The 18,803-nt window shown below is 42.4% G+C and overlaps 1 protein-coding gene and 1 pseudogene across 2 annotated transcripts in view; both read left to right on the forward strand.

Annotated features, from left to right (window-relative positions):
- Nucleotides 1-8,082, forward strand: part of LOC101757363 (putative aldehyde oxidase-like protein) — an 11,654-nt gene extending 3,572 nt beyond the window's left edge. Inside the window, exons 2-10 of one of the 2 annotated variants that reach the window (XM_004955901.3) lie at nucleotides 1,301-2,962; nucleotides 3,062-3,321; nucleotides 3,416-3,625; nucleotides 4,519-4,737; nucleotides 5,441-6,406; nucleotides 6,484-6,579; nucleotides 6,690-6,788; nucleotides 7,387-7,576; nucleotides 7,658-8,082. In XM_004955901.3, coding sequence (XP_004955958.1) covers nucleotides 1,301-2,962; nucleotides 3,062-3,321; nucleotides 3,416-3,625; nucleotides 4,519-4,737; nucleotides 5,441-6,406; nucleotides 6,484-6,579; nucleotides 6,690-6,788; nucleotides 7,387-7,576; nucleotides 7,658-7,890 — 3,935 coding nt within the window. In that variant the 3' untranslated portion in view covers nucleotides 7,891-8,082. The other variant, XM_004955903.3, reaches the window with a different exon arrangement.
- Nucleotides 8,083-16,840: 8,758 nt separating this feature from the next.
- LOC105913738 lies at nucleotides 16,841-18,304 on the forward strand (annotated as a pseudogene).
- Nucleotides 18,305-18,803: the final 499 nt, after the last annotated feature.

Genomic DNA, 18,803 nt, shown 5'->3' on the forward strand with positions numbered 1-18,803 from the left:
AATAGCTCTGCGCTAGGAATTGATCGCCCCTCGCTATGGTACGAGACCTCCACCAAAAGCAAGTATTGGAACCTTACCTCCAATGGGAAACCGAGGAAAAACAGATACGAATCTTTGAACGGAAGCTGAGTAAAGGCAGTTCAGCTTCGACCTTTGCTTTGAACTGGGGGTAGCATTATCAAAAACCATTGCTCGTAAAAGGGATCTCTCTCCTAAAAGGCATATCTCGTCCGGTAGGGACCACACTTAGCTCTCGTCTTCGTCCCGAGCGCACCCTAGAGAATTAATTGCGGGCGGGCGGCGGGCGGCGGGCGGCGGAAGGAGTGGGTCGCGGCGGCGACGGCGCAACGAGGGAGCCTTGTAACCGGTGGGACTAGGCCGTGCGCGCTGCGATCTCATCCCCAGGCTGCTCAGGGACGCCGCTGCCCCCTCCCCTGCTTGCAGTGGGGCAGATGGGTCTCCTTCGTCAGTGCATTCGTCCTCACGTGCCGCCTTCTGTTTGCGACGGCCCTTGATTTCACCAGTGACGCCTATCGCGAAATACCATAGTTCGACTTTGGGATTCAGGTTAGCTCTGCATTTCTCGACATCCATCAGAAATTTTAGTGGAGCAATCTGCTAAGACGTCCTCAACAGAAGAATTGTATCTAGAGAGCGAGTTATCTTCCTGACTGTGAGAGATTGGAGGATGCAGCAAGTTGCTGGGAAAATCTGTTCTAACTGCATGGGAAGGAGAATTGTTCTGATTGATTGTAATGGAATACAATGTTCGAAGTATTTTAAGGAGTATCGCTTTTGAAACAGAAGCAGGTGCTTCTACTCATAGAACCGCAATGCTCTCTGCTTTTCAAGTCATGTTGTGTCAATGTCTGAGTGTCAGTGTTCTAAATGGGGAGAATCTAATAGACATTGAATTCTAAAAATGATTGTTTCCTAAACTGAATTAATTTGGTATGTCTCAACCATTTTTGTATGACTACCTTGTGTTTTTTTGTTTTGTTAATGCTTAGAAGAAAAATATTTACCAATTGGAATAAATCAAATCGCAACACATTTGGTTATTTTAGTACTCCCTCTGTCCCAAATTATAGGTCATTTTGGCTTTTCTAGATGCATAGATATTATTATGCATCTAGAAATAGGGCATATCTAAGTGCATAACAAAGTCTATGAATCTAAAAAAGCTAAAACAACTTATAATTTGGGACGGAAGAAGTCAGATTTGGATCTTCCAGTTCAGCATATACTCGTGCATGTGTGATGGTAGATTTAATTTGACATGTTATCACTAACTTTGCAGGTGGTTGTGGGGCTTGTGTCGTACTTATAGCAAAGTATAACCCCAAGACAAATGAAGTGACTGAATTTACAGCAAGTTCATGCCTGACACTTCTTTACAGTATAAATTTCTGTTCAGTTATCACTACTGAGGGTCTGGGGAACACCCAAGATGGCTTTCATGCTGTTCAGAAGAGGATGTCCGGGTTTCATGCCTCTCAGTGTGGCTTCTGCACTCCTGGAATGTGCATGTCTATTTTCACCTCCCTTATCAATGCTGACAAATCCAAGAGGCCAGAACCATCAAAAGGGTTCTCAAAACTAAAAGTATCAGAAGCAGAAAAGGCTTTTTCAGGCAACTTGTGTAGATGCACTGGTTACCGTCCAATTGTTGATGCCTGCAAAAGTTTTGCATCAGATGTTGACTTGGAGGATTTGGGCCTTAATATATTCTGGAAGAGAGGTGATAAGAATCCAGACGTTAGTGATTTACCAAGTTACACTCTTGGTGGTGGAGTCTGCACTTTCCCGGACTTCCTAAAATCTGAGATAAAATCTTCCCTTGATGATTTGAATGATGCTTGTATTGCAGCATCCAGGGAGGGCTGGTATCATCCTAGAAGTATCAAAGAGTATTATGAGCTAATAAATTCTTGTTTATTTAGTGACTCAGTCAAAGTGGTTGTTGGGAACACCAGTACCGGTATTCCAGGATACAAGGATCAAGACCTCTACAATAAGTATATTGAGATAGGTGGTATTCCAGAACTTTCAAATATTGTAAGGACAGAGTCAGGCTTTGAAATTGGAGCAGCTACAACAATTTCTAGGACCATCGAGATACTTAAGCAAGAGTGTGAATCTATATCGTCTCCAAATGGCAGTGTTGTTTTCAGAAAACTTGCTGACCACATGAGCAAAGTTGCCACACCATTTGTCCGTAACACAGCTAGTATTGGAGGCAACATAATTTTGGCACAAAAATACCCATTTCCCTCAGACATTGCAACCATACTTCTCGGTGCTGGTGCTACTGTTTGTCTTCAGGTTGTTGCAGGACGGAGGCAAATTACTTTGGAAGAGTTCCTAGGGCAGCCTCCTTTGGATCCTACTACTTTACTCCTGAGCATATTCATTCCACATTGGATTTCAGATTATCAGACAAAAACAACTTTGTTATTTGAAACTTACCGGGCAGCACCTCGTCCTCTTGGAAATGCTGTTTCATATGTAAATTGTGCTTTCTTGGGGCATGCTTCTGTGGATCAACAATCAAATGCTCTTGTATTGAACAATCTGCGCTTGGCTTTTGGTGCATATGGAACAAAACATGCTATTAGAGCAAAGAAAGTGGAGGAATTCCTAGCTGGTAAATCACTCACTGCGTCGGTTGTACTTGGAGCAATTCAGTTACTTAGGGATGTGATTGTACCAATGGAGGGAACATCACATCCTGAATATAGAGTCAGTGCAGCTGTTGGATTTCTCTTCAGTTTCCTATCCCCTCTTGCGAAAGGCATCCCACAGCCTGGAAAAGCTCTGACCAGTGGTTCTGCTGATTCAGCAGATACAGATGATGTGCGTAACCTGCCAGTATCATCACGTCGAGAAACAATTTCCAATGACGATTATAAACCAGTTGGCGAGCCGATTAAGAAGTATGGCGTTGAACTTCAAGCTTCTGGTATGTAGTTACAGCATTACAATTTTTAGTATTTTTGTTAATATATTTTCCAAAATCTCCTTGCGGGGCTAGCTTTGAGCTTTCTGTTTTGTAAACCAGGGGAGGCAGTTTATGTCGATGATATTCCGGCTCCAAAGAATTGCCTCTATGGAGAATTTATTTACAGCACACAACCTCTTGCTCATGTCAAGAGTATTAAATTCAAGTCTTCATTAGCGTCAGAGAAGATCATCGATGTTGTTTCTGCCAAGGATATTCCAAGTGGTGGAGAAAATATTGGATCGACCTTCACATTTGGGGATGAACCACTGTTTGGTGATACAGTTGCTGAGTATGCTGGACAGGCTCTTGGTGTCGTGGTAGAGCTCACTCCCGCTGACTTAAAACACTTCATAGACTGTAGAAGATAGTTATGAATAATATTATATTGCTAAAACACTGCCTTTACCCCAGATTGCAGAAACCCAAAGGTATGCTGATATGGCAGCCAAGCAGGTTATTATTGAATATGACACTAAAGATTTGAGCCCACCGATCTTAACTGTGGAACAAGCAGTCGAAAACAGTAGCTACTTCAAAGTCCCCCCAGAGTTGTATCCTACAGAAGTTGGCGATGTTTCCAAGGGAATGGCACATGCTGATCACAAGATCCCGTCAACAGAAGTATTTAGTTCAACAACCTTCCAGATCCTTTCACTATTTATTTTCACTTGCATCCTTATAATTGAATGGAAATTATAGACACGGTTCTACTTGCTCCAAAATTTGAAATTTTCATCCTCTTTGATCTATACCATAAATATTACCGCATTAATATATCAATAGAGAGGAACTTTATGACATTTGAGAAGCCAAAAGTTGAGTCAGTCAATTGAACAGAACATTACTATTGTTGTTAATAGGTTTGGACTTTGGAGTCCTATCTACTCCATCACATATCTGAAAATTCAGGATTTCTGAGTCACTATGGTAATTGTCTTCAGTAATGACTGTCAGTAAACCTCAGCTTTCAATTCAGTGATCTGGGTGGTGTGGTTACACCCTTGGGTGTAGAGGAGTAGTTGTTTTAAATCAATAACTAAATGTTGTTGCATAATACTGCTTTGTAATTTTGTTCCCATTGAATTCATATGCAAACTGAAGGTACAACTATACTAATACACCCTCACCCCCTCAATTCCTTCACCAAAGTTCTTTCTTACTTGATGGTTTTTATCTTTTGACGGTCTTGGTATGCGACTTGGCCATTATCTTATATAACTTCACATCTCTAGAATTTACAGAGAGTGCAATGTTCAGATTTCAAAACTACGACAATGCATTTAGTCACGCATGTTTTGTATATCCATCTTTGATTATTTGAAACATATACCGCATGGATTCAAAAGCATAAATTGCAGAGGGGGTTATGAAAATTCAAAATTGAATCGACTCAGGCTATCTTTGGATAATATGATAAGATCAATCACTGCACTTTTTCTTCTAGCACCAGTCTACTTTCCTTTTTGTGGAAATCAAGAGAGCATAGCAATATTTTGTGATTTTGATGACTGCAGGTAAAACTTGCCTCTGAGTACTACTTCTACATGGAAACACAGACTGCACTAGCCATTCCAGATGAGGATAACACCTTGGTGGTCTACAGTTCGTCACAGTACCCTGAACTTGCACAAAGTGTCATAGCACGGTGTCTGGGAATTCCATTCAGCAAGGTGCGTGTCATTACAAGAAGGGCTGGAGGTGGCTTTGGTGGAAAGGCATTTAGATCATTCCAGGTGAGAATCTAACAAACTAGATCACTAGCCCAATAATTCAAATTATATTTTTTAATCCAAATAATTCAAAGGTTTTCCTTGCAAGCTCTTTAAAGGTACACAATACCACTACTTGCAGATAGAATTTTTAATACTCTGAATCTTTTGAACTTTGGAGGTCTATGCATGTTTAGATTGGGACTAAATCCTGCAAAATAAAAAAGATTGGGACTAGTCTTGTGCATATGAAAATCTTTATTATTCCTCATTGTGAAGGGGTTTTAGCCTAGATGTTGCAGCAACCTTAGTAGCACCCAAGGTCAGGGTTCGACTCCTTGATGGCACAAAAACGTGCCCCATACTGTGTGCCCCATAACGGTGAGCGGGACTGCGGCGGGATCAACTATATAATGACTCTTAGGAAGCCGCCACGTTAATTGAAGAGATTAGGCCACCCATACGGTGGCATCAACTATATAACGACTGAGACTTAACACAACCTTCTAAAGGTCTGTGAGTTGGACTCCCACTCGACCATGCCTGAACCATAGGAGCCCCATGTGGGCCATGGCTGGGCCTGTTGTGTCAGTGCTTGGGCCCTGGCGCCCTTCGCCCAATAGATTGGCTAGATTCCTTAAAGTGATCAGCAGTTGTTTGCTTTCATCCTTTTTTGTTCTTTTCCCTTGTATTTAACTTCTGATAGATATGATACATGCTTGTGTAGGTTGCAACAGCAGCTGCACTTTGTGCATACAAGTTGCGACGTCCTGTACGGATGTACCTTAATCGCAACACTGATATGGTTATGATTGGTGGTAGGCACCCAGTGAAAGCTCGTTACTCTGTTGGATTCAAGTCTGATGGGAAAATTACAGCTTTGCACCTAGACCTATTAATTAATGCTGGGATATCTCCAGATGCAAGCCCTCTGATGCCAGGAACAATTATATCAAGTGTGAAGAAATACAATTGGGGTGCTCTGTCATTTGACATCAAGGTCTGCAAAACAAATAATACATCCAAATCTGTAATGCGGGCTCCTGGGGATACACAAGGCTCTCTAATAGCTGATGCTATCATTGAGCATGTTGCATCAGTACTTTCAGTTGATGCTAACAGCGTGAGGGAAAAGAATTTTCACACCTATGGTAGTCTTCAGTTGTTCTACCCAGATAGTGCTGGTGAAGCTTCTACATACACATTACATTCTATTTTCAATAGGTTGATCTCAACTTCGAGCTACCTGGATCGAGCTGAATCCATCAAGCAGTTTAACAGTAGCAATAAGTGGCGGAAACGGGGTATTTCTTGTGTTCCCCTCATTTTCAGAGTTGAACCAAGGGCAGCTCCTGGAAGGGTTTCTGTGCTCAATGATGGCTCCATAGTGGTAGAAGTTGGAGGAATTGAAATCGGTCAAGGACTGTGGACTAAAGTACAACAGATGACTGCATTTGCTTTGGGAAAATTATGGCCAGATGGGGTTGAAGGTCTTCTTGAGAGAGTGCGTGTCCTACAGGCTGACACCTTGAACTTAATACAGGGCGGGCTTACTGCTGGTAGCACTTCATCTGAATCTAGTTGTGCAGCCACCCTTCAGGCATGCAATATGCTGGTTGACAGGTTAAAGCCAGTCTTGGATAGGCTGCAGCAGCAATCCAAAGATGTCTCATGGGATACTTTGATTTCTCAGGTAAGTTTATCCCCCTCTAGTTTTCCACCTGCTATGTACAATACTGTTTCCTCCTATAATGCACTGTTCCCAAGCAGGCCTCTAAAGAAAATGTTAATTTATCTGCGAGTGCATACTGGGTACCTGGCCAAGAGTCTAATAAGTACCTGAACTATGGAGCCGCTATAAGTGAGGTGCGACAAAATCTTCTTTTAAAGGCCAATTTACAACAATGCAGTTTAATCATGTTTGGATGTCTTATTAGATGATATTCTTTCTTCTCAAAATATTCTGAAAAGTGCAGGTGGAGATTGACCTTCTTACAGGAGCAATTACTTTACTAAGGGGCGATCTTGTGTATGACTGTGGGAAGAGCTTGAACCCTGCAGTGGACCTAGGACAGGTTTGTAGTCCATCATTTTCAGTTTCCTGTTTTACCAAATTCTAAATTTGAATGTAAGTTCAACAGTTAATTGATCTATCGAATAAACCCTGTCATAAGCTAAAGACAGGACGAGGACAACGTAATTTAAGTACATGAGAAATATGAACCACGTTTTCTGTTCATTGTTTGATGTATATTATAGAATTAACTTGTTGGGTGACATTCCTGGGAGTTTAGTGCTGGGAGTTTATTTATTTATTTTTATTTGTGAACATTGTTTCGTTTTGTTGCAGGTGTAGTTATGGATCGTTGCAATCCATGAATGTTGCTGCCGCAATGTTGCATGTTTCGAAATGTTGCGACATTCAGCGAACACCATATGTTTCTGGGTTATATGATCGGCATGCTAAAAACTAGACTCAACTAAATGACAGAATTATCATTTAGCTATTTGGGCATTTCCCTAGTCAAGAGTTTGCTCTGTTTCATATTATGCTGATCCGTTGGACACATTACTATAACTAAATACTTACATATGTTTTACAACATACTTATTGGGATCTAGCACATTGATATGATGACACCATATCTTATCTGTGGCATTTTTTTTTTGCAGATTGAAGGTTCCTTTATACAGGGAATTGGCTTCTTCGTATACGAAGAATATGTTACGAACAGTGACGGCTTGATGATTTGCAACAGCACATGGGACTACAAGATCCCAAGTGTCGACATAATCCCAAAGCAGTTTAATGCCGAGGTTCTGAACACTGGATATCATAAGAACCGTGTGCTTTCTTCAAAAGGTAGGCAGTTCAGTGATTTCCTCAATGCAACATAGATTGAAATATACTTGGTAGATATTAATTAACTACTGTTTCTGCCAGCTTCTGGTGAACCTGCCTTAATTGCTGCCTCATCGGTTCATTGTGCACTGAGGGAAGCTATCAGAGCAGCGAGAAGGGAGTTTGCAAACAGCACTGGATCCGGAAGCTCACCTCTGGAATTCCAGATGGATGTCCCTGCGCCAATGACACTGGTGAAAGAACTATGTGGTTTCGATATTGTGGACAAGTACTTGGAAAGTCTATCTACCCAGGAACGTGCAGCTGGGGCGTAATCGATAATCATGTTATCTCATTATTAAAGGAGTGGTATCATTGTCCTATCGTATGTTGTTTACGTAAAGTGGGTGTAAAGCTTTAGGATGTGTGCTTCTGGTGTGACATGTTTGTGATTGCGTTTGTAAGTGTCCTCTAAACTTTTTAAATTTGAGTGTCGATCAATTATTAAACACTCTCCTCCTAACTTAGTCAAACAAAGTGCAAGCCAGAATTAGAACCATATATCCAACATTCCGATGGATATATGTTTAATTTGCAACAAATTAAAGACTTGGTCCATGGCACACAAGGCGCGCGGAGGGTTGGGTTTCGAGAACGTTCGAGAAGATGTCCGAGCCGAAGGGGCGCGCCGCGCGCGGAAGCGACTTGTGGGAAGAAGACGGGCAAGCTGGTTGTTTTGTGTTTATGACCCTAGAAGAGTTGCGTTTCGCATGAAAAGCTCAGGAGAAAAGGACCTGATCATAATTATAAACTTTCCCAACCCTGTAACTGCAAATCTACCATCAAGACTCGGGCTCACCGCCGAAGCCGATATATATATATTAATGCTAAAATAGTACCCTGCACACCTGAGCCCTCCCACCGAGCCAGACTCGCGCCACCGCTCCCCATCGCTGGCTTTTTTAAAGCTTTTTCCGGGTCTTTTTACCAACTCGATCCCACCACGTTGCGAATAGATCGTGGGTCCACCACCCAGACGCGGTTTTGCCGGTTTCGGCTCTGTAGCCACCGTCCGCCCTTGAGTCCTTCCATTGCCGCCTCCCTTGCTGTCGATGCTGTGTAGCCCCGACGCGTTCCCGCCGATGCAACCGACGCCGCGCCGTTTGCCGACCTCCGTGCAAGCGGAGCGTCGCCACCGCCTCTCACCTTTTCCTGCGCGTCGACGCCGCAACAACCTTATGGTGTTAGGTCTCCCAATTGTCCTCGGCCCCGATTCTCTGCACACCGACGCCGCCAGCGAGGCCCTCCACCGAATTGTGCTTCTAACCTTAGCTCGTCAGCAAGCTGTCTTCCAACCATTCTCCCAATTAGATACAGGTAATCGGATGATGAGGTTTCGTGTTTTTTTTTGTTGGGGATTAGATCTTGCATTACAAGGCTTAATTTCTCATATCTTCTGATTTTTAGTTGCAACAGCCGCGGCTTGCAGGAGGGTAGCGGCTGTAGGCTAGCAAGGATATAGTGTAGCAGCGGCTTGTTGGGGTGCTCATCACCTGCATCGGCAGGTTTGAGAGGACGAGGTTCCCAACGGAAGAGGAACTGGAGAAGCTCAAGGGTCGTGGACGAGGTTCCTGATGGTGGGTTCGGCAATAGCTTTGTGTCCTTCGCCTATCTCAACACTCTCCATGTCCTCTGCAGGACCCTGCTTTCTTGAGATCTTCAGCTCCATCCTCAGCCTTTCAGATCGTGTGATGGTTCAGACCATGATGGTGTAACAACTCTGCCTTAATTAGGTGTACTTAAACTGAAACCAGTTATTAGTCACTAAGCAAAAGGGGTGAAATGTCCATTTTTGACCCTAAGAAGCTTTTTTTGGAGTTTAAAATAAAACTTGAGATTTGTTTTCAAACTTAAATTTTTGCCCGAATAAGAGTTGTAAAACTTTTTATTTCAAGCAACTTTTGTTAAAGACACTTTGGCAAATTCGAAGTGGGAGAAGGTCAAAAACAAGAATCAAAACAGGAGTATTATAGAACCCTATAAACAACCTTAGTCCTGGAAACCGTCCAGAGTGCGCCCCTTGGCGAAGGTGTTCCTCCAAATTTTTGAGCTGAACTCAAGAAAAACCCTTAATAGAAGTTGAAGTCCTCAGATTGGAGAGCAACTCCTTTCAATAACAATTTGGGTCTAATTCTACTCAGAAGCTGCCCTAAAGTCGACTCAAAGATAGCCAAACCCCTGAAATCTCACCCACTCGGCTAAAATGCCTAAGTCTGAGAACTGTGGTTTTTGGCAAACTTGAGCTTGAGTTATCTCAAAATCCTTTCAAAATCTGAGCAAATACCTTTACTAAACTTTGAACTACGGCCAGAATTCTACAAGTTTGCTTAAGGGGTACTCGAATGTTTAGTTGTAAATCTTGAGAGGAGAGCCCCCAAAGCTGGTCAAGTTGCTACCCGACGCTGCCTCGACGCCAGCGCGCCCGGGCATGTTCGCCCGCGCGCTGCGCGCCGCGTGGCCGCCGACCACCGGCAGCTCGCCGACACCCTATCCCCGGTGAGAAAGCGACAAGGCGAGAGCCTCGACGCCCAACCTGCGCCCACAACAAGACGGGGCGAGCGCCGTGCTGGCTAGTCGTCGGCCGAGCACATCCCTCGCTCCTGCCGCGCATCTGCTTTGCCCAACCGGAGCTTTGCCTGCTCGCCGAAGAAGCCGCCATGCCGCCGTCGTCCCACGCCCCCGCCCGCTCACCCAACCAGAGCCTTGGTGCTCCGTTTCGCCCACCCGACAGACCGGATGCAGACGCCACGCTTCGCCCATGGCCAACCACGGCAAGAGCGTGCCTGGAGCTCCGCTTCCCAGGGCCAATGGCGCCGCTGGCCAATGGTCACCTCGCCCACGCACCCGCGTTCCCCGGCCTTATCCTTCCGCCACCGGAGCCGCCGCCCCAATCCGGCGCTTGACGCGACTAGACACATGCTCGACCTCACCAATCCTCCTGCCCGGTAAAACCGCGCTTGCCTGACGCTATCTCCCTTGCCCAATGCCCGGAGGATCCTGTCCCCGGTACTCCGCTTTTCCGGCCAATGGAGGCGTCGACCAATCGCCACCGTGACACAGCACTTCCTTCTTCCTCAATCTTATCCTTTCGCCCGCTTGAGCTTCCTACCTTCCTCCGAACACTTCCGCGCAGCTATAAAAGGGGTACCGAAGCCTCTTACCGGAGTCCCCTTCACCATCACTGCCTTTGCTGCACTACTTGCTCTATTCTTCTCCACCGCACACGCCGCCGCCTGAGCTCTCTGTGGAACACCCCTTCTGCCCAACACTGTGCCTTGCCGACACCACCCACCGCTTCACCATCCTCTCGCACAGCTCTAGAGCTTATTTGTTGTCCACGAGAAGTCCCACCGCCGAACCTCGCCGCCGCCCGAAGTTTACCGCCTTCCGCCGTTCCGCTTCGGCTTGTTTCATCCCGACCCCAAGACCTCGCCCGTAGGACCGGAGGTAAGCTGCCGACCCATATCCATCGTGCCCGACCCCTGTCCGTCTCGCCCGACCCTGTCCGCCTCGTCCTAGTGTTGTCCACCTCGCCCGACTCGCCCGAGTGCTATCCGCCTTGCCCGACTCGCCCGAGTGTTGTCCGCCTCGCCCGAGGGCTCGGCTGTGTCTTTCTTTTGACCGAGGGTATCTGTGTAAATTCCGGGGACTTCTCTATGTTGAATCTGAGGATCCCGGTACAGTCTTTCCTTAAGTCTAAGGGTCATATTGTAAGTTTTTCCTGGTCCGACTCTTTTAACTCGTTTTAAATCAACAGGAGCTTGGAAGTTTCATCTTAAATCATGGAAAAATCAGAAAAATGTGAAATCACTTTGTTGGAATCCTTGTTCTGTCTAGTTTCTTGCAAAAATAGGTAATTTTGGAAGAGGTACATAAAAATATTCAGAAGTACATAACTCGCCTAATGCACTTGAACCGCCCCAAACGCAGCCTCTCTCTCTTTGTGCAAGCTCTAAGTTACAAGAATCTAAATGTGTACAAGCATGAATACAACTGACCTCCTGCATGTGCATGTCGTGTAGAAGCTAATCTCGCTAACGGAACCTACGAGCTCCACCCTGCACCGGAGGAAGAACCCACCGCGGAGCTTCATCACTTGGAGGGCGAGCCCGAGCTAGATCAAGACCCCGAGGAACCGCTAACCTTTCCTGAAGGCAAGCCCTGGCGCATGACCCCCTGTTTTAAATTTATGCAAGTTGTTGATGCTTATGATTGTGCATTTACGTTTGTAGGAGTTGATTGAAAACCATAGATGCATGAACTAAGTACCTTGATCTGAATACTAATTGCTAAGGTCGAGTAGTTGCAATGCTTAATAGGACTCGGTAAAAGTCGAGTGATTTCCTGTCACTCGCGAGTTATAGGAGTTGATTGCTTTACTTACGCTGCAACTATAAGGACGATGGACGGGGTTGGGATTATGTTCGATACTTGGTGGTTTGCCCTGTCTGTCTAAATGAAAATGGACTAAGGTCGAAACGTGTCGGCGTTCGTGATCAAGTGTTTGAAAGTACTAATCTCATACCTTGTATGGGATGGTGAAGCCTAGTACCTGATTGAACTGGGACGTGACTTGTACTCCTACTGTCCCTGGAACAAGGTTCCCATGGTGCATCATGTGGCTGCAAGTGCGGTCGTAGTGCAGCAATAGGCTGGGACTGTGGAGCATTGCATGCCAAGGGAAGTTTGGCCCTAACACGTGCTTGGGGATCGATGGGGACGGCAGACAAATGAAGCGACCCTTCGTGGTGCGCGGATGTCGTGAGATTAGGTTCGCCATGCATGGTTAATAAATTCGAATCGATTCGTCTGCCTCTCACAGTTTGGGACTGCTTGATCGCTATTCTGCACTGAGTAAAGATGGAACATAATGATGATATTAATCTTGATGCTTGTTCTTAATTATTTGGAAACTATGCTTGCTTAGTATAAGTTGCTAATTTAGACTGGTTAAAGAACATAGAACTTGAGCTAAAATATTGAAAGTAAGGACCGACTATAGACGCTTTTGGCAAAGCAAACCAAAAGCCAAAAAGCCTTGCATGTCTAGGTTCTGGTGAAAATAGTTATCACCCGACGGGTCAGTCTTGCTGAGTATTAGTTGCTCAGCCTTGTTGCTTAACTTTTCAGGTGATGTTCATAGTTTGGCTGCTGGCACCACTTGGCCTACCCAGCTCCCTCTGGGCTGGACAGTCGAGTGGGATCCCTCCTCGGACAGCGAGGGCAGGGATTATTGATGTCATGATCGGCTTCGTCATGATATCGTGTATCGACCTTTAGCTTCCGCTTGTTTTCTTCATCTGGTTGAACCTTGCAAATTTGGTTGAAAATTGAAAACTCTTGTTTTCTTCATCTGGTTGAACCTTGCAAATTTGGTTGAAAATTGAAAACTCTGATGTAATAAATTGTTGAACTATGTTAATGTGATGGGAATGTTGTAATCTCTGTGCCACTCACCTTCGTGTGAGCAATGCTTCTCGATCCTGTGTAAGTGGTTTATCGGATGAAATCTGACGGACGACCGAGTTGACTTGCTTAAAGTGCATGATCGAGTGTTAGATGACTTAAGTGCATTTTAGCCAAGTTAATTTGGGCGGTTCCGCCACAGATGGGCCCTCTAATGGATTCAGTGAGCTTATCCATCCACATCCATGTGTATTCAAGATTGATAAATACGGAGTATATTTTCTAATTCTGAATTAGAAATGCTAATTAGAATAAGCTGGTGTGCTAGAGAAATCACAACAACGCCGAGATGAAGCACTGCAGGTTTTGTTTTTCCCTATCTTGATTTCCTTCTTTTACTTTGCAAGTGATTTTTCTATATATTCATAATTTCCCTGGTTTGTGCTGCTTGTTTCCTGTAGCCATGCAATTAATTATTTTAGGGTTATCTCATAAGAATAGAATCGTACCTTTTCATTTCCTGAACTAGTTTGAGAAATGTTGGAAATTATTCCTTTTTGACAATGTTATATGGAGTTTTGAGCTCCTTCATGACATTGGAGATTATTCATGAACTTTGCACTGCTCTTTTAATTTTTTGGCAACAACTGAGGTGGAGGTGAGCTTAATTGCTTAGTAAAGCTAGCATGTTTTATAACTTTATGTCCATATGAATGCTACTGATTTCCGTGAGCTATACGGCACACCAGTGTATTATCAGCTCATCTTTAACTAATGTTCCAAATCAATGCCATCACCATTGTTTCTTAAATGTTGAAAATACTCAATAGTGATTTGCTTAAATAAAACTCAAACTCATTCAGGTATTCAACATGTTTACTTTCGGAGATGTAAACTATATTTGTAAGGTTTCTTTCCTGAAAAACTACTTTTATTCAGATTCTTCGGATGCATTATGATACTATAGTTTAGATCAATTAGAATAATAATGATAATTTGCTAGAACCAGGGGTCGCTTATCTTTTATTTCCCTATACTTGAACGAATGTTATCTTCATCTTAACATTAGCATGGTATCCTGAAAGAAATATCAGAGCTAATACCACCGCTCCTAAGACATATATATTGATTAGATTTGCCAATCCAAATTTGCTAGCCTGCTAGGTGCAGATCTAGTTGTTTTGATTGACTGATATTAATAAGTTTGGATCAATATATTTTGCTAATCATTCCAAATGTTCTAAAGCTTTGGACTTCCAAACATTGTGAAATCTTTTTGTAGGAAATAAGCTTTGGACTGATATTTTTGGGGGATTGTTGTGGCAACTTCACCTACAACAAATCATGCTAGATTCGTGGTGTAGTTTCCGAGCAATGTATTGTAGGATCTGGTCATGCTTACTTTATAAATTTTGTGTTCCTCATTTGAGTTTCTTAATGTGCAACAACTCTGATTCTGACCTCCATCGTGGTGGAAGTTGCTTCAGACCGATGGTATTCGGCCCCTCAAATCAGCCTGTTGTTTGAGTTTTGCTGTCAGTAAATCGTGCAATGAATCCATACAAGGATAGCTAATCCCCTCTTCCATTCATTTATGTTGATTTATATTTTGGTTAAGATTACAACAGCATGGTGGAAGGACTTCGCATTTGCTGGTACTGAAGCTATATTAATAAAGAAATTGTTCTGAAGCTATTAGCCTTGCCAGTGGTTTGGTACAATATACTAATCCTATTTCCAATTCTAACTTTTACACCTGCATCAATTAGTCCTAAAATCTTCCCTTATTCAGAAAGTTCAGATAAAATACTCTTATTCAGAAAGTTCAGATGCAATGCAAAATGGTAATGTTAATTATTCCGAGAACTCCTTTTTTTGTTTTATTCCAAGGGTGGTTAACGTTGTAAGGTTTTCAGAGTCTATTGTTGATCTGGAAGTAGAGGTAATTTCTTTGTCAATATCACACAAGTTTTAACTATGCACGGACTTTACAGATTTTGTTCCATCTAGTGTGATACTGTATCTTTTTGTGATTTCTACATTACCAAAGCAACCAATTCATTTGTTATTACCTTGTGTCTAATTATGCCTTCTGGAGCTTGGTTTGTGGAATTAATAATGTATGTGCATTAAATAAAGAGCTTTAATATGTGAGCAACCTGGGAAGTGTGAACTATGTTTTGATAAGATTAAGGCTTGCAAGTCTGGTGAACCCACCATGATAGTAGTTGCAGATATTGTGTGCCCTCCCTTTGTCTCGATCGTGTCGCTGAATTATGTGGAACTTTCATTTGTCTATTTTCTCTCAGCACTATCTGTGTCTCAGCACTATTTCTATACTGCACACCTGTTTTGATAATGCAATGTTAACAAAAAACTATATCTCACAGATGCCTGGCAATAATGTAGAATTGGTTAGACAAGTGTGGGGGAAATGAGAGAGAAGCGTAGGAAGAAGAGAAAGAGAGTAGCAGTTCTATTTGTTGCTACTATCATAGGTATGATTGTGGACTATTATCATCGGAAAAGACTAGACATGTTATTGATCCTGCTGAAGTGGAAGAGAGAAATGTTGCTGGTCAGAAACAAATGCTAAGGAATCTGTACCAAGGATCAAATGTTTTTTGCTATGAGAGTTTGCATCTAACTAAGAGATCATTTTCTGACCTATGCGCTATCTTATGTGAGAGGTGCGGTATGTGTGATACCTTGAATGTGTCGGTAGAAGAAAAGGTGACTACCTTTTTAGTGGGTCATGGCACTAAGATGAGGATGATTCGTAGCTCATATGGGTGGTCACTTGAGCCAATCTGCCGTTATTTCAATGAGGTGTTGAGAGTGTTCTATCATTATGCCATGAATTTATTATGGTTCCCGATCCATCAGCTATACAACCTAAGGATTCCAAGTGGATGTGGTTTGAAGATTGCCTTGGAGCATTAGATGGTACACACATTGATGCTTTTGTACCTTTGGCTGACCAAGGGATGTATAGGAATAGGAAGCAACAGATTACCATCAATATTTTGGGGGCTTGTGATCGTCACATGAAATTTGTTTACGTCTTAGCAGGATGGGAAGGATCGGCTTCAGATTCACGTGTGCTACATGATGCAATGTCTCGGGACGATGCATTTGTTATTCCAAGTGGGAAATAGTAGATGCTGGATACACCAATGGACCAGGCTTTCTTGCTCCATATCGATCCACTCGCTACCACTTGAATGAGTGGGCTGCTCAAGGGCATAACCCATCCACTGCAAAAGAACTATTCAATTTGCGCCATTCAATAGCTAGAAATGTGATAGAGGGAACATTTGGGCTGTTGAAGATGAGGTGGGCTATACTAAGAAGCAACTTATATTTTGACCTACAAAATCAGGTATTCCATAGTTAGTAGCCTAGCTTGAAATTCAACTCTGAATAAGCCTAGCATGTAACTCATTTCTACTAAATTCATGCAGAATAGGATCATTAGTGCTTGCTGCATATTGCACAACTTTGTAAGTGATAGGCAGAGAGATATGGATGACTTACTTACACGCCAAGTTGATCAAGTAATATCTATTGAATCTCATGAAGTTCAAAGTGAAGCGGGTATGATTACCAATGTTCAATCGTCAAATGAATGGAGCAATTTTAGGAATACCAAAGCTAACCGAATGTTTGCTGATTAACAAGTGAGACGTGATCAATGTATGATAAAATCTATCATCAATTCATGCTCAAATTTATGATAAAGAATATTTTTTTTTGTAGATTTGGTGTTGCTCCCTAATATTTTACTGATAACCTTCGTAAAAATTTTTCCTGTAGGATATGCAGAAGGGTAAGAAGTCAGGCTCGGGCAAGGGTTACATTTCTTGGAATGACGATATGGACAAGCCTCTTATTGATACATTTGTGGAGCACTATAACAAGGGTGACAGATGCCAAAACAGGTGGAAGTCTCATTTCTATACAGCTGCTATCAAGAATGTCCGAGAAAAGTGTAATGTGGATATCACAAAAGACAACATCATGTCGAGGAACAAGTCCTTTGACAAGCACTACACTATCATCAATGGTATGTTGGAATCAAGTGGATTTGGTTGGGATTGGAATAAGAATAAAATATCTGTTGATAGTGATTTTGTATGAGAAACATATGTGGTGGTAAGTTTCAAAAACCAATATTTTACTTGCTTAACTTGCTTCCTGCACATGACTGATGATACACACTAATGTGTCTTGCTGTCAAGTTAAATTAGTCCTTTTAGATAGCAGATAATGTCTTGCTGTCAAGTTAAATTAGTCATTACTGTCAAGTTAAATTAGTCCTTTTGCTCCATGTCTTGCTTCCTGCACATATCTATGGATCCTTTTAAATTGCTGTCAACTTGCTTCCTGCACATATCTACAAATCCTTTTGCCCCCTTTTGCCCCATATCTTACTATCAAGTTAAATTAGTCCTTTGCCAGACAAGCATATAATTGTGTCTGAGACTGAGAGATGGAGAGACTATTTATAGTGATTCTTTAATTTAGATAGAGTGGTTGCTGGAAATATTGACCTCCCTGTTCTTTAATTTAGTGTGTGCGGTTATGTTTTGAGCTATGTACTAAGTGTGATTTTTGTTGGCTTGCAGTAGAATGTTTCTTTTATTCTTTTCTGAAAGAAAGGTGTTTCTTTTGTTCTCAGCATACATAATTCCTTTCTGTCCATCCCATTAGAAATCAACTTCTAGCTGATTTAGATGACTAAACTGATATTTAGAAAGTATATTGAAACTATATTAAGTACAGTAGGATGAACCTGCTCTACACTTGTTTTCTAACTAAGTACAACACTAGAAAAACAAAGAAGCTACTAGGTACAGGCACAAGACTGTCTTGTATTGGGACTCAATTAGCTTGGTGTTTTGCAAAGACCATGATGCCGGTGAAGCGGCAAAGACTGCAGCTGAGAGCTCAAAAGACATGAGTAAGAAAAATCTTAGTAACAAAGAGCCTACATCATCAGCAACTTCAGGAAGTTTAAAGAGGCAACGGTCAGGTGACTCTTTTACCTCTATGATGGCTGAAAAATTGGACAAGTTCGCTGAAGCACTCAAGGAGGAAGCATCTAAAGGCCCAACATCGAAACAAATTCTAAACACACTGAATGAGGTAGAAGGATTGGATGAAGATACTTTGTTGGACCTATTTGATATCCTTACTGGTGATGCACACAAGTATGAGTCTTTGTTGGCGCTTCCGGTGGAGATGAGAAAAAGGTGGCTCTTAAAGCAACTCAAAAAGTGATGCATGCTTAGATGCTGATTACTATCACTAGGCTCATTAATCATGTCATTTTGAGTGTGTATCATCATAATGTATAACTTTTTTAGACTTTAGACCAGGTTCTTCTAAACTTTTGCGTTCAAAGAGAGGGAGATATTGCATTGCATGGTGTGAAATGTACTCAGCCATTTTGGTAAATTGTTCAACAACACAATGTTACCAGATCGATTTTTGTAAACTATTCATATGCTCTCTTTCTTATTGTCATGTAGGCTCAATGTACTCTGCCATTTAGGTTGTTGTGACAGAGTTCAACAGGATGAGAGAGAGAAAGAGTTGTGCTAGTATCATGTTGTTCCATTTGAATTTCTGATTACCCAAACAATATTTGGAATCTAATTCTAAGAATTAATTTTTTTACATCCAAATAAGAAAATTGAAATGAATCTGATTCTAGGTAATTTATTCCTAATAAAATCTAATTGCTAGAATTGCATTCCTAGAATGAGATTTAATTCTA

This window comes from Setaria italica, chromosome II (assembly GCF_000263155.2).
Source record: "Setaria italica strain Yugu1 chromosome II, Setaria_italica_v2.0, whole genome shotgun sequence".
NCBI classification, from domain to species: domain Eukaryota; kingdom Viridiplantae; phylum Streptophyta; class Magnoliopsida; order Poales; family Poaceae; genus Setaria; species Setaria italica.